The following is a 16824-nucleotide window of genomic DNA, read 5'->3' on the forward strand; positions in this document are numbered from 1 at the left end:
TTCAGCTTATGGAGAGTTCAGGAAAATGTCAGTGAAGTGGACCTAAGGTCGTTTTGTCAAACTACAACAGTTAAGTTTTAATGAGAATCTTTTATAAAATAAGCCATCTCCTTACTCAGAATGGCAGCTCTGTCTTCATTTAAACAGATTAAAACCACATGAATCACTTTGGGAGCGTGTTTCTCTGTCAGTGTCCACAAACTGAATCTTTCCCTCCCGTTTCCAGGCACCTCCAACTCGTAACGTTGCTGCGTCCGTCCTGTCCCGAGCGGGCCCTGAACGCCTCCTGAGCTCAGAGGCAGATGTCGTCAACTCTCCGCTCCTCCTCGGCTCTGAAGGAGGTGGGATCGAAATCTGAACTCCTGGAGCCGGAGCTTTCCCCGAAAGATGCCCACACTTCAGCTCAGGAGGTGCCGCAGGTCTAACTCCGTGTGTTACCCGTGTTCTGTTTTTCCGTAGCAGTTGGAGTTGTGTTTTTTGTTTGTTTGTTTTGTTTTTTTTTTTTTTCAATCTCCTGGAAAGAAGTAGCAGCTCCGTTTGGGAGTAAAGTCCATCCATGCTCGACTCGGCGGGGACGGGACCGGCGGGGATGTGAGTTCAGTTCAGCCCCGGATCGGCTACAGAGCAGCTAGGAGCCGTGAGATCATCCGAAGAGGAAGTGAAAGTCGTGTGTGTGGATTTGAGCCGAAGTTATGAAAATGACCGGAGCCATGGAAACTTCTTTCAAACTGGCTTTGAAGAAACCGCCCTCGCTGCGGACGGCGGAGGTAAACAAAACTATCGTGTCGTTAATTAGCATAGCTCGGCTAATGTTAGCACGAATCAAAGTGTTGCTTCTCCTTAGCTGTCTTTAAAACACGCTCAGCGGACTCTTCAGCGGGAGTTACTGGCTCAATACTGCATTGAATTATAGAAAATAGAAGAAAGAGGCTGCAGAAATGACACTCAAATGGAAAAAACATGTAAAACCATACAGGACTAAGTGTATCTTTGGTACCCAAACTGGGGTGCAGGGACTTTAGAGGGTCCCTGGTTGGACTTCAGGGGCCCCAGTTAAAAATGAGTCTCAGGAGACTTTGAAATGTTGAATTAAAGAAGAGTAAAATGTTGTCAGGACCCTTCAGTGTCATATAAGGGACTGAAGCCCCAGGACCTGCAGCTTATGGTGGTCTTCCCGCACTGCAAAGCATTCTGGGCCTGAAACCCAGCATGGCGTCACAGCTTCCCATCAGAGGCCTCAGGCCAAAGCTGGGGAGATAAATAGTGTAAAGTCAAGTTTTGAATGAGGCCGGTTAAATGTAATCACCGCTGCTGTCACGTCTTTCCTGCCTGTCTCTGCCTCCTCCCTGCACAAAGCTGTGGAAACAGCCACTGCTTCAGTTCGCCATCTACCCCGAAAATGGCTCACAACATACTCCTTTCCATGTTCAGCTGCCGCTGATAGTTTTCAAGTGTAAGCTGTTTTCAGCACACTGTTAGTGTAACCCCCCCTCCAAAAAAAAAAAAAAAAGCTTAAAAAAAGCCAGGTTTCAGCTTTTCCCAATGCTTTTGAATGGGCCCCTTCTCATGGTCTGATCCTCTGTTTGTTTGTGGGTGTATGGGAGGCAGAAAGCCTCATTCACACAGTCACAGTGGGTTGTGTGCACTTCAGTCAACCATAAAAACTGTGTGGCCCACAGGTATACAGCACAGTCACAGCGGTAACACAGATCTGTGATTTGGCAGGTGAGCACTTTGATAATATAACGAAATGCTCCTGAATTCGGTGGAAAACACCTGTAAATGCTTCCACCCCTTTACATGGACAGTGGTGCACTTCCCGACTCTCTAGAAGTAAACCCATTAATACAGCAGAGGTGAAGACAAACAAAGTGAAATGTTTCCAGGCAGTTATTCATAATTCATGAAGATACAGAGAGTCTTGATGTAGCTCTCACTAAGCATTAGGCACCTGGTATTAGACAGACAAGTTCATAAAGCCAGCCCTCCCCACCCCCACTCAGGAAATCACAACTCTTAGATGACTGAAATATCCAGCAGTTGCTCAATAAATCAAAAGTGACTTATCATTTTTACCGCACTGTCAGATGAAGTTAATAACACCCAGCAAATTCGAGGTCCTAATGAACCTTTAAACCTTCCTCGAAGACCCTAAAAATCCAGTAAAGGTAATGAACATGATGATGCAAGAGAACGCTAAAAGATATTAAGACATTTTTTCGTATTTAGATTCTCCTTTAATAATAAACATTTATGAGCTGTTGTCTTCACTTCAGTGTTTGATCATGGCTGTAGTTGTGGATATTTTCTGCCTCGGTTGTGTAGTGTTCTGCTGCACCACCAGCTGTAGGTTTCTTAATAAGTCTGGACCTGTTTATGAGTCCAGCGATGTGTGGCCTCCAGATACAGATTTGGCCGTTGACTCTTCAGCTGAAACCTTTTACAGATCCACCTGTAAAGAGGAAGGAGTTTCTTCTCAAATGGCTTTTTAGGGACTTTTTGTAGTTCACAGTTCAATACAGCTGGATGGAGTGAAGTTGGCACAGAACACCAAAGTGATGTGAAATTAGAGAAGCAACGGTTTTACATTTTTGGAGATATTGCTTATTTGCTTTGTGGTGGAGAATTAATTGAGGGGATTGATGTTCCTGTGTCATTGCCTCATAAATCCGGACACAGATCTTTCTAAAGTGGGAAATTGTCATTTTTACGCTTTGTATATACTAATTATGTTAATATGGACAATTTGAGGTTTATAGGTTCTCGTTGGCAGATATTACCCATTAATAGTGACTGGGGTGGCACGGAACTGAAGACCATCACCACACAGCAAGAGGTTTCTGAGTTGGATTCCCTGTGCCGATGTGGTTTTCCGTCACATAGTCCAGCTTCCTCCTGCAGTCTAAAGACACGTTTAGGTTTTAAATTCCCCGTGGGCCTGTGTTTGAGGGTGAATGGTTGCTCCTTTTTGTTTGTTTTGTCTCTGTATGTCTCTATATGTTGGTCTTGTGGAGTGGCGACCTTTCCACGGTGAACCCCACCTTACCCAATGTCAGCTGGGATATGTTGGGTGGATGGATAGACAGTGTACAGTTAACATGGTCTCATTATTTAGGAAATAAGATGTATTCAGGGAAAATACTGATTCCATGGTAATTCATAGAGGAAACAATTAGTTAATTGACAAATTTGACTTGGTTCATTCATCATTTTTAAACCAAAGATTTCGTACACCTGCTTTTTCATTAGCTTGGATTTGCTTCTATTCTTTGTCATGAACTATATATCTTCACATTTCACACAGGTGAACAGACAAAGAACACAGCAAGCAATTTGAAGACCATTTACTCTCTAGAAAATGTCTTTTAACTATTATTAAAAATATCCAAGGAAGTCATATGTGGTGTAGATTTTTTATTATTTATATATATTTATTATTTTTATTATATATATTTATTATATTTATATATATATTTATTATTATTTTTATATATATTTATTATATTTATATATATATATATATATATATATATATTTTTTTTTTATATAAGATTTTGGTCAAATCAGGTGAGTTGTTTCCACAGTCGGCCTTCAGTGAGAGTTTTTACACTTGAGCCCATCAGCAAAATTTGTTAGATGGAAAAGTTTTAGACAAGCTGTAGGTACATGTGTCTCCTGTGCAGATGTTTGGCTCCATTTATTAATCTCTCCCACAGCAGCTTTTATGCCCCGTCAACCTTTCCCAGTATCCTCATTTTTCCATCTGCCTCTTCCCTCCCTGCCTATCTATCTGAGTGCCATCCAGATGCCCTGGCAGTAGCAGGCAACAAATCACATTGGGTGATTTATGGCGGTTTTTGCAGCACCCAGTACATATCGGACATTTATGGGAATTCCAACCATCACAAAAACCCCAGAACTCCCTCAGGAAAGAGCAAGTGAGAGGGGAGAAGAAGGACCCTTAGACTTAAGTGGTGACTCCAAGCTTTTTAAGCAAGGATCTGGGCTGTAGAGGAGAGCGGAGCAGGAGATAGAGACCAGTGTGTGGTCGATGGTGTGTTCTTGGAGAGCAAGCAAACGTTTTAATAGAGGCTCCGTGTGTCTCAGCAGAAGTTACCAAAGAGGGTGGTTTTCTGAATGCTGACACAGCTCACCAGATTACAGCTAAAGGATAATACAGATGGTGTATTTTTTTTTCTTTTTCAAAGTGTGAGCCAGTTGCCCAGGTTCCTGTCTTTTTGGTTCCATCTGCACACAGTCAGCACAGAAGCATCATTTTGTTGGTTTCCTCCCCTAAGCGGCCTTTGGCTCACACTTGTTTCTGCACAGGTTGAATAATGGTCACCACAGACCTGATTAATCACTCTTAAACTTTCTCTGTTTCCAATCATCATCTCATTGTCCAGAGTGTTGTACATTCATATGTGGCCATTGTGTTACAGTAATTCACTACTGAATGAAAAAACGAGAGGCTCTGCCAGGAGATAATAATAGATAGATGTTGAGACAACTTGGTTTTTTGGATATTTTCTTCTTTTTAGCCAATTCTGCAAGCACTATTGGCAGTTTACTTAACAATCTATCTAGCATCTTAAAGCTTAAAAATGAACTTTTACTTGACAAGTGCGTTCCTCCTTTTAAAAAAGGAAAAACACTGAACACTGAAGCCTTGAGGTGTTTTGCCCCGGGATTAGCTGCTTAAGGAAGAAGATGTAGGTCACAGCAGACAACATGAACGTGTGTGTTGTCACAGGCTGGTATAGCTGATCTGTATGTTTCTGTACAAAGTCTGCACATAAACCTGAATGCATGTGTGCTCAGCTCAGTCTACTTGTCTTCTGTTTCCTCCTTTCAGCATTACTTCACCTGTCTCCAATGTTGCCCAGGGCGTCATTGTGTTGTTGGTACAGGATACCTTAAATACCTCCCACTGCATTTTATGTCAGTGATACACACACACATACAGGGAAGGTCTGCTGTGTCCGATGAAGGTGGGAATGAAGACACACTAGTGATGATAAAACAGGCATTTTCTCCAAAAACTATGGCTAGCTGTCTGTCAGGTTTCTTGCAGTGTAATGGTGTTGGTCTTATAAAATACTATGAAAAAAGAGAAATGGCTGTAGTTAGATCCACCCAAACCCTCTAAAGTGTTTTCCATGTGTAAACAGTTCCTGACAATGTGAGCAAATATGAATGTTTGATCACAGTCTGGGTGAAAACCAGTTAGACACCAGTGGTGACTGAGCCGAGGCCCAAGGGCTCCTCTCCGATGTCCAGTGGACACCTGTGGGGCACTTGTGATACTTCAGCGTGTCTTTAACTTCTTAGCAGTGATGGAATTGGTCGGGCAAAAACAGACTGTGTGACATCACCAAAAGTACATTTTCAATGACAGAAATCTCACCATTCAAAGCTGTTTATAGTGAACTTATAATGTTTATTGGTATTGTGTAGACTGGGAATGATTGTATGAAAGTAGAAATCCTTAATGGTGCTTGTGATGTATTTAGGCATTCAGAACTGCCATATTTTTACCTTACTGCTTTTTTGCATTATCTGAGCTCAGATACATTAAATGGGAGTCTCAGGAGATATATTAATCCTCTGAAGTAAAAATATTGCTAAAAATCATATACAGCAGACTTCATCGTCTCTTTTAATATTTTTTTTAACGTGGGTCTCAAGTTTAACTTTAATTTGTGGTAAAGCCTCTTGAGAACGTCAGCTCCAGTTGGAAGGATTTCTCACAGTCAGTTGGTGTTGTTTGTTTCTCACCTACACAGGTGACCTGCGGCTCAGGCAGCTGTTGATGTGAAACTAGCATGGTGGCACTTTCTGTCTCAGTGGCACAGTTTTAACCACAGTAACTAGCTGATCACTAACCAGCAAGACAAACAAGCCATCAGTAGTGAGAGAGTAAAATACACAGAGCTGGTTCGGATATTAAAAATGAGGGAGCTTTGATATGTGAATAGAGGAAAAAGCTGCAGATTATTAAAAGAAAGACTTGAATGAAACAAACAGAGCTAAAGTCTGAGAGAAACATAGAAAGACAAAATAGAAAAGACGTTATTGTAGGAAGGTAGAGAGGTGTGTGTGTGTGTGTGTGTGTGTGTGTGTGTGTGTGAGTGTGTGAGTGTGTGTGTGAGTGTGTGTGAGTGTGTGTGAGTGTGTGTGAGTGTGTGTGAGTGTGAGTGTGAGTGTGAGTGTGAGTGTGAGTGTGTGTGTGTGTGTGGGGACAGCCAGCAAAGAGAGCGAGAGTAGGATACAGATGAAAGCACTGCTGAGATTTCACATGAAACCCCAGAGAGCTTACACAAGGCAGAAGCAATAACTGAATTTGGTGAGTGTGACTGTGTGCTTAAAAAATGACCAAAAACACACCATGAAACACTAAAACCCTGTTCATGAGGAAAAGCCATTTTGTCGCCATTGAGAGAAAGTCATTTATTATCCATAGTCATGTTAAAAAATCATTTACACTGTGATGGCAAAACGTGTTTTGTTGTGTTTGTTTGTAAATGCTTGTTCAAAAACCATGTCAGAGTGACACGACTAGAAAGAGAATTTATGATGATGATGTATAACATATATGATATGAGTCTAGTTTTAATAATCCATCCATGAATTTTGTTATTTTTCAAACACTGCGTTACACTCCAACTCTGTTTTCTCCCTTTGTTCTTCTTTCATGTCAACAGCCTTAGGCCTTTTATTACCCACAATGCAAATCCAATGCTGGCAGCTTGGTTGGAGGAAGGGGGGAACAGCTGATGCAGCCTCATGTGAAATCACGTTTTCTATCAGATTTCACACGGCTCTCTCCGAGCAACAAAAAGGGTGCACATACACATCATATTTGAAAAAAATAAACTCTAAGTCATTGAGTTTTGGGGTCTGAAAAAAATCATGACTACCGTCATTTTACTTTAGCTCTTTGTTTTAACAATCATGATGTCATGCTGCTCTTGTTAGAAAGTATTTTACTGGAAATGCTGGCATAGTTTAATTTGATTGGCAGATTCATTGTATTGCCAGATGCTGCTCCATTGTTTTGTGGTAGAAGTTGCGTTAGGACCAACTCTTTCTAATTTTCCTTTTTTGTTTGGCAGAGTCAGGAAGCTATGATTTTTTTTTTTCATGCAGGCTGTGTTTGGTCTCATCTTTTGGTTCTGGTTATGATGCCAAAGATCGGATACACAAGCTCCTGAAAACAGAAATGTCAAGTTTTTCTCTAAAACATCAACCATTACAATAAAAACCATGAGTCAGTGGTCAGCCAAAATCTTTTGGAGAAATTTAATACCCTACAAGTTTATTTGTTTCATCAGGCCTCTTAAGGTGTTGACAGGGAGAGCAGCAGATTGGTGCATTGCAATATGGAACATGTCCTTTCTCTAATATGAGTACTGAGAAGGGGAAGCCCTTTGAGGAACAGAAATTAGGCAGAAAAGGCTGTCTTCAAGTGTTATCTCATTTACTCGCAGTAAAAAAATTAGACATTGATTTCCTGACCTTGATGTTTTTTGAGAGACCCAATCCGTCATGATTTGAGGGTCCGGTATTACCCTACAGTGCAGCTGTCTGGTACTGCCAACATCCTATGCAGGTCAATTTCATTGTTTCTGACCAAATGTAGGAGACCTCTCCAACCTTCCTCAAGCTCTGGCTGAAAAAGAATGACGTAAATGTGTGCACATCTACTGTACACACACCAAACACTCTCACACCTGCCAGGAACAACATCAACAAACCTAAATGTGCCAACAAACTGCACGACTGAGAGAGTGTCTTAAATTAAAAGGATACAGAGGAGTCTGTGAGAGATAAACGTAGAGAGGGGCCACAGTGGAAGACAGTGTGTTTGTGTGTGCGTTTGTGTTGAAATGGGTGAATAAACACAGCCTTCCTCTGACCCGGGCCACTGAAAGCTGCCCTTGTGGGTCCAATAAAGGTCTCTCCTAACTCCACTGAAGGGCCTGTGGGCTGCGAAGCAGACAGATGAGAGAGAGAGAGAGAGAGAGAAAAAAACAAAAAACACCAAACTGCAATGACTCAAGTTCTAGTGAGGGAGTTCTTCGTCGTATCTGCTCTATGGTTTGTGGTCGTTGGTTTCCAAGACTGGTGACAACAGTCCCCACAATGTATATTTCAGTTGCATGTAGAAGTCTGAGAAACAGCACAAGGGGAACATGAGGACATTTTAAAACGCTCTGCAACCCATTAAAAATAACAATTTATTACATGAGCCAAGAAAGACGGGGAAATTTGTGTCATCTGAAAGACTGAATGCAAAGTGTGACCCACCTGTGTTATTCAATGACATATTAATACCTTAATTGGAAATAGAGCAGTTGGCAAATCCTTTTCAGGTGGGACATGTAAGGGATATTGATTCCACAGCAGTATCAGTTTACTCATTATGAAACTGGAGCTCATGAAAATATGACACTCATGTGAATCTGTCAGTTGATGGGAAAGAGTTTCTGCAGTTCAAGGCAAAGTTGATACTCAGGCAGAACACAGAACAACAGGATGTTGTTTGACTGTTTTTTGCATGTTAGCAGCTATGACTACACCGTCAGTTGTTCCTCCACTTTGATCCAAACATTTCAAGGACAGCTGAATGGAGTGCTGTGCTGTGGCATTTTATCTTTTTTTTTTAATTCAAAATTCTTTGAAAATTACACTTTTATTACTGTTGTTGTTTCATCTCACACCACCTACAGGTTGAAGTTTTAACTAAATCAGTGAAATATTTTCATACCTATTTGATAGCTCTACATCTGTAGCACAACTTCTTGGTCCCCAAGGACAAATTTCAGTAATTGTGGTGATCTAACTTTAAAACTGTTAGGATGACATTTTTCTATTCTTATTTAGTGACATTTACATTCTAGACATTATAATTACTGACTTTTCCTGCATGAACTTTGGTACACCCATTTATGTGCTACACGGACTGTATGTAGTAATTTTGGCAATCCCATAACATTTCACTGGGCAGTCAAGAAGTGAGCTTGTCCAGATGGGCTTTGTGTTTTGTGCAAATAAGCTAATTCCAAGATTGAGGAGTGAAAAATATATATATATGTGTGTGTGTGTGTGTGTGTAAATATTGAACAATTGTAGCATTTCACAGAGCAAGCAAAAAACAGCTTTCTCTTAAATGGACAGTAATAAAAGGACTTCCCCTGAACAGACTTTTGGGCATTTTCGGTTACTTGACTTTATTTTTTCATTCTAACTCGCACTGAAAATGTAAACTTTTCATGATGAGCTTGTCAGTTTCAATTGGTGAATTGTTAGGAGTGTGAGTCTGTAAAACCGGTTTTTGAAGTCCCTCATTCACATCACGGCCCACAACACCAGCTGGGCTTTGTTTGAATGTAAACACGTCAGCGTTTCCTGTGGGCATCACCGACCTCAGCCCAGCGGCCCATGGTCCCCAGTGTGCTCGCATGTTTGCCTTTGTGTGAAAGCGCAAACATGCAGTGTGTCACTGCGTGTGCGTGTTGTGTTGTGCACTGTGCACAGTAGCTACATTCCCCACTGGACAACGGGCGTGAAGAGGTGGATATAGGTAGCTCTGATCTGTTTTGTTTGGTGACAGTGTGGACTGAAGCTACAGGTGGGCTCACCTTGCATAGTTCAGTCACCCAGCGTCGGGGTAACCTTCATGTTTTCAGCATCACTATCTGCTTTAACACAACGCTTAACATGTCTCAAATTCGGAAAGCTCATCAAGTTGCTGTACAACCTGATGACATATAATCGTGCAAATTCAACTTGATAATATATTGAAAGTGTTTTTGAAAACCTTTGGTTGAAAACTAGAGTTTAGCATCTTGCAGTATTAATTTTTAAAGTAAAATGGGCTTTCTGTGGAAAGTAGGATTACAGGATTTTGAGAACTTTCCTGAAAACCAAATGGAACTGATTGTTGATCCTCTCTCTATAATGTAATTCTGAAGGGTCTTACAAGTGCATTGAGTTGATGTTTAGATTGGTTATTTTTGAGCTAGGTGATTAATATCCAGTCAATTGACCCAAACACTGACATGGTGCGGTACCAGAGGGTCCTGGCTCTTGGCTCTGTCTGAGCAGATGTAGGTCAAGGCAGCCTGTATCAGAACCTGTTGCTGCAGTTCTCTTATTAAAGCAGTTTTATGACCTTGCAAAGCTGGTCTGGAATGTGTAACAGAAAAAGAAAGCAGCAGATGCTTCCAGCTGTGTGTCTGTGTGTGAATGTCATTAACTGATTGTGGTTGACTATATATGAATTTGGCTGTTGTGTGTGTGATGTGTTTTCTGGTATAAATGGCAACGTTACAGAATTTCAAAAAATGCACTGTTTTTGTAGAAATATTATATGACTGTGGGAAATTACCTATGAGGAATAAATCTTGATGCAGTGCTCAGTAAGTGTATTTTTTTTTTTTTCAAATGACATTAGAAGAAAGGATTTCACAAGAAAAAGATCTCATGCTCTGTCATGCAGAAGTCATGCTTCCACTTGAATTCAATTTAATCTTTTAATTATTTATTCATTTTCAGATGATTTTCTGAGGTAATTTTTATTTTTAACATGATGGTAATTTCACCTAATGTTCTTTTTATGGAATTAATTCAAATTTGATAGCTTGATGTCCTACACATCCTGGTACTTTTTATGAGCTGTAGATAATGCTGTCAGCATCTTGTAAAGGTATATTAAAGTATTTACAGTTTGTGGAATTGAAAGGTTTTTCATTTTCTGTCTGTGGTGAAAATAAATGCTGCGTGTGCAGTTTTAAATTGGAGAGAGGTTGCAGAAAAACCTTCTCCAGGACACTGCTGCAGACAGAGCCGCAAATAACCTCCTGACCGTTGAGCCCACAGAGGCCTGGTCGATGTTAGCTGTGAGATTCCTTCCAGCAGATTAACTGTGCTGCTCTGCAGGAAAACCTTGAAGACTATATTTTGGAAAGCTTTCTATCAGGCTCTGCAGAAAGGATCCCATCTCCCGTTAATTCAAAATGGCACTGTTTAAGGAACTAACAGAATCCGAATGAGATTTCCCATTTACGTCAAAGCAGTGTTGATTTACACCACATTCACGACTCCCTTTCCCCTGCCAACCACAACTTGGCTGTCATGTTACACTGCCCTTGCCGACAAAAAAGGTGCATTTGAGAATAAGTCTTGGGTTGTATGATATTACCTAGACTGATATCAGTATCATGATGACGTGTTGTATTTTTATTGGTGATGATAAATCAAACTAAAGCCTCTGCTTGTCCAAGGGGAAATAGTGCCTTAACTCGTGAGTAAGAGCATTGTTGTTCTGCCAATATATGTGTAAAGGAGAGATGCTGTTGTGCTATACATCATACATTTGACCCCATAATGCTATCGTAAGTATATGAAGTATAAGTGTATGATATATAAGTCTGCTATCTAAAATCTCACTGTGGTGTTTTAAAGAGTCTTATTTATAGTGGTATAACGGGTTTTATACACAGTTCTTCAAATCTTTGGTGTATAAGATGCTCCCCCTTTCTTCCTTCTATCTTTCCTTCCTGTCGTCGTTACTTTCAAGCTTGCCAGCCACTAAATGGTTTCAACCTGATTTTTACCCCCTTTTGACCCAAACTAATTGCACAATTGAGTTGATTTCTGCCACACTGATTGTCGTGCTGTTTGAGGCACCTCATTAATCACCTAACCAATTGATAATCTCAAACAGCTGGTTGGATTTCTTGCAGTGTAGATGTCTTGATCAGGCTTCTTGTAGTTTTTAATTATTTTTGACAGATTTATTGTTGGCGATGTGAATTGTCCTTTCAGTTGCCATTATTGTTTTTGCGTTGTTAATTGATTTTTGTTTGGGCTTATACTAAACAAACATGTTCCCTTATGTCTGGGAAATATGATTTTGTTGCTGATGATGTTATCAATGTACAACAATTTTGTAACACGTTAGCAGTAAATAAGCGACAGCAGCTGCTTTTTGGCATTGCACTTCGCCATATTGTTACTTTGATTGCATTTTGATTTATCATGCAGCTGTAGCACAAAGTAATGACTCCTAATGTTGGAGTTAAAGTAATAATTTCAGAGTTTTACATATGTGGCCTCTCGGCTTTGCATTTTTGACCTTCATGATTTTGAATTCTTTTCTTTGTTTCCGCAGTCATAAAACATGTTTTCATTGTGTGTAAGGTTCAGGGGCGCACACTCAGTACGTAGGTTTAAACATCCAACCCAGTAAATCCCTCAGAGACCGGGCTACAGTCTGCAGCAGCAGCATTCCTTACGGTAGCTAAGCAGTGAAACTACACGAAGGACCTACCTGGAAAACAAACTGAAGCGCTGCCTTTTTTTAAACTTGTAGCTGCCTCTATTTTGCCTGTGAGGAGAAAAATAATAGGCAGGGGTTTCTGCAAAAGCTCTCTCTAGAGATGGGAGCCCTTGACACTGATATGCAGTTTGTTGAGATGAGTCAGGACTTTGAAGGCTAAAGCTTGAGCATGAGTTACTTGAGTTATGCGAAGATGAGTACAAACTGATACAATATGAAGTGATTTAATTACCAATACAGATCAGCCATCCTCTTACAGAAAATATTTGAAAATGATTTTATGTGCTCAGATTTCCAGATATACTATCAGAATGTTTCTGAATGTGTCTTATTTGTGCAGACATTGTCAGTTCAAGGTTTTTATTGGGGACTTAACCAGATGAAGTCAAAACTATATATAGTATAACCCCCACCCCACCAAAAAACAAAAAAAAGCTTTTACTTTGACTCAGTGTTACCTTTGGATCAGATATTTTTCATGGTTGTATCTGGAAGCCACTTTATTGTCCTTGGCAGAGAATATAGGTAGAGGGTTATACAACGAAGCACACCTGTTATACATTGTACAAGACTGTATGTATTCATTTTATAATGTTTTTAGCTTGGGACCGAAGAAAGGTTTTCATGCCAAGTGCTTCTGGCTCAGTTACTGTTATTCTTGTGTGTGACTGAACATCATTAGCAGCTAAGGCCTGTTTCTGACCTTGATCCATAGTAAAAGAACAACTCTAGTAAGGACTCAAGTGCGATGCCTTTTGTGGGCGGCTTGCAAAACACGTAATTGGATTCAGTGAACTGTGAAAACATTTTAGCAGGGCTGCAATTACCAATTATTTTCATTATCAGTTATTGTTTGGAATAACTATTAAATTGAACAATTAATCTTTGCAGCATTGCTTTTTAGTTTAGTTTGTTCATCTGATTGAATCAAAGCCTTTCTCTGAATCAAATAAGCACAATTTCTTCAATTCATATTCACTTAACATTGATTATTGCCCATTTAGTTATAAATACAGTATGTAATGAGATGTGAAAAATCCTTAAAATTACATTTCCAGGGGCTCTAACACCTATACTTTAAATTAAAGTCCAGTTTTGTATAGACATAGCCAGTAGGTTTGCCTACAGATGCCAGAAGCCTAATCTGTTGCTGCTTCTGCTGTCTGACAGTTAGCCTGCATTGTCACAGGCTCTCATTCTTGGGTTACAATCGTTTTTCCTTCTGAAAGTTTGATCTGTTTCATCAGACTGAGAATGTAAATCCTGAGTTTATGAGTTTATGGATCAATCACTAACTGGTGGATCAGTTCCCACCCTGACTAGCTGAGGCTTGTGTCACCGCGTGCATTCAGAGCTGAGTGGCTTCCAGCTGCTGCTATTGAGTGCGATTCAATCTGGAGCGCTGACAGAAGCAGTGTTGAGGGTGGCCCCTTGTTTGGCAGATCCCACTGTGGAAACACTGAGTCACTGTCCACAACACTACACAAACCCTGGGATGCTGACAGCCCTCTGCCCCGACACCTCTGTCCTTTCTAAACAAAACCACTGACCTTTTGTTTGAATAAAAAAGGAAATAATCTTGATTGATTGTAAAAAGAGTCAATAGTCATATTTGGCCTCCTTAAAGTCAAATGAAGTTTAGAAATATAAATACTTTTGCTAGTATTGTTTGAACATTCTTATGCAAAGTCATGAAATCTTTTTTTTTTTTTCAGTTTGTTATTTGTTTATTTATTGTTTGTGGTCTACTGTCTGTATACATCTTCTGTCTCAACACATATGCCATACAGCACAGCAGCTTACCGCTTGTTTTAATATTCAAAACAGATTCTCTGATCCTCATTGATTGTAAGTGAAGCCTCCTTTGCATCTGCAAGTCAGAAATCATAACACGACTTTCCTTGAAGTGAAAACAAGTCTCTTGCTACAAGGGCTTGTACTGACAACATTCCCATCTGAGAGGTTGACGTCAAGCCAACCTTACTGTATTTTCTCAGGCCTTTTACAAAAATGACGCTGGGCTAAAAATTACAAACATAACTTTATTCCACGTTGTCATTGTTTAAATCTACAGTACAAATGGATTGGATGTGTGGGAATATCATTTATTGAGGGATCATTTTGAACATGATTCTGGCAGTAAATAGCCTGTATGGATTTTTAGCATTATGTACCTGGAGGGTGTGTTTTGATTGAGCAATCAGAGCAGGAATACGTAGAATAGTTTGAGAGTGATGAGGAGTGAACAAATAGTTGCCTAGAGCCATAAGTGGCTTGGTTTGATGTATGACCCCAAAATATTGAGAAAATTTCAGATGATAAAATGATGTTAATATAAGTGGAACACAAGGCTACTTTTTCACTCAGTCGCATTCACACTCTTGTCCAGTTGCTAATTATTTGACTCAGATATTTTATATAAATTCAAATACCCATGCCTTGTTTAACTTCTTGCTTGTGTCCTTGCTAGGTCACACATTAAACACCCGTTCACTACACACATTATCCTGGTCAGTCTTTGACAAGTGTTTGCGCAGTCATTCTCCGGATCATTTGTCTGCTTGTTCGGTCAACTCCTTAGCTGACAGGCTTAAGAAGAATGCTGAGTGCTCACCTCTGGTATGCTGGGAATGTGACAGCTGGATTCCCTGAACTTCCTGTCCGCCTCACCAAACCTTTGTATTAAACAATGAATGAGGAATCCAAACATGGAGCCAATACATGACCAAGAAAAGCAGCTCACCAGGCTATAAACTGCAAAGTGAAATCCATTTGCTGTGGTGTTTAGATGTACATTACAGAAAACTGAACTGTATTGTCACATGGATTTTGTTTTATTTTAAGAGCGTTTAACATAGATGTTGAGACTGAGATAGTTAAGTCCCCATGATTTAAGTTCTACAGCAATGCTCAGTATTTTGAAATGACATGTGAGGGGCTGATTTGGGGGTCAGAAGTTGAATAGTAGCCCGAAGGAAGTTTGAGTTTACTTTTTTTGGAAAACCTACTCTTCTTATCTTTTAAAGCTGAGGCTTTGCAGACATACAAAGGGCTGTGATATATCGATGTTACTGCTTCGGTCAGAGGAATCTTTTTTCTGTCATCTGGTTGTACATATAGCAGAATCACATAGCTGCAGCCTTTAATATGTAGGTATCAGATTCAGTATATATGTATGTGTAAAAAGGACAGCAGTTGGTCTTTCACTGTTTACTGAAAGCAATTGCGGGCCTGTGAAAACAAATAAGATGACAAACCTGTACTGATGTTAATTACAAAGATTACACCAAAAGTAATTACTAGAGTTACAAGAAAATACATTTCATGAGGGTTTAGTATACCTCAAATTACTTGCATCTTAATTACATGACCCTCATGCCAGAAAGAACATTAGCAACACATTAGCCTCAGTTTTAAAGCCATCTAACTTTCTTGGCCGAGGTTTTCAACCTTCAGGTTCAGTCCACAGTTGTCACACACCTCTATCAGAGAGAGCTACCAACTTTCATCCGACTCTTATCAGAGACTTGCGAAATGTGAACATTATCTGACACATTTACGTTAACTCCCACAGGACACTGAGAAAATAAAACTAGGCCAAATCACATCACATTACCCTAACACTCAGGTTTATGCACTCAAAGTCTTGTCATTAATTCATTTTAGCTTGTATTTTCTAATTCATAAGCACATGTACAAACTTTTCTTAGTGACTGTTTTAATTGGTTTCTGGAGCCTCGTACAATAGATTGCAGAACAAGCACTCGAGATTTACAAGAGTTTGCTCTCTCTTTTTGCCAGAATTTAACTGTAACCCTAACCCTAACTTTGTAGCCCTGGGATGGTTAAGAAAAAAAAAACGCAGTGCAAAGATCAATGAGTTTACTAATGTCTTGCAGAGATTTGACAGGAAATTTTTAAACACTGCAGCATTGCAACACAAACAGATCTGTGAAAAGCTGTTCTCTCTCAGAAGACACCAGTGACTGAATTAATTCAAAGCCAGTAATAAATGTGATTCCAAATTCAGGCTGATTCCCCCCTGACTCATATAATTTGTTACCAATCAATCCCCTTCCCTTTTTTCCACGAGCCCCTGATGATAAAGGCAGAGGACATGACTTAGGAAGTGACTTGGTATGCTTTCAGTTGGAGGTCGAGGTACCCACCCTGTCCAGTCCACTGATAAGGGTCAGATGAGACTCAACAGCAGTATTTCACGGTGTGCATCTAGTAAAAAGGTAATGGGAGCTAGGGGGGACTCAGCAACTGTGAGCAGACAGAGCAGTTGAGTAGTCAGAAGAACAGATGGAGACAGATTGATCTCTCCATATGGAAACAACTTCTACACACACATATCTTTAGAGGCAGTTAAAGGTTTTAGTGATCTCAATGATCACTTACAGTATGTACCATTAACAAAAATTGTGATGACAGTGCAGGGCAGTTTCATATACATGATGCAAAGTTTAGTTTTT

The 16824-nt window shown here is 40.0% G+C and overlaps 1 protein-coding gene across 2 annotated transcripts in view; it reads left to right on the plus strand.

The window, feature by feature from the left end:
* Window positions 1-505: 505 nt before the first annotated feature.
* Window positions 506-16824, plus strand: part of rapgef6 (Rap guanine nucleotide exchange factor (GEF) 6) — a 121143-nt gene continuing 104824 nt past the window's right edge. For both annotated transcript variants that reach the window (XM_029520118.1, XM_029520119.1), the window contains exon 1: window positions 506-767. In XM_029520118.1, the coding sequence (XP_029375978.1) occupies window positions 693-767 (75 nt within the window). In that variant the 5' untranslated portion in view covers window positions 506-692. The remainder of the gene's footprint in view (window positions 768-16824) is intronic.

Source organism: Echeneis naucrates, chromosome 14 (assembly GCF_900963305.1).
Source record: "Echeneis naucrates chromosome 14, fEcheNa1.1, whole genome shotgun sequence".
NCBI lineage: Eukaryota > Metazoa > Chordata > Actinopteri > Carangiformes > Echeneidae > Echeneis > Echeneis naucrates.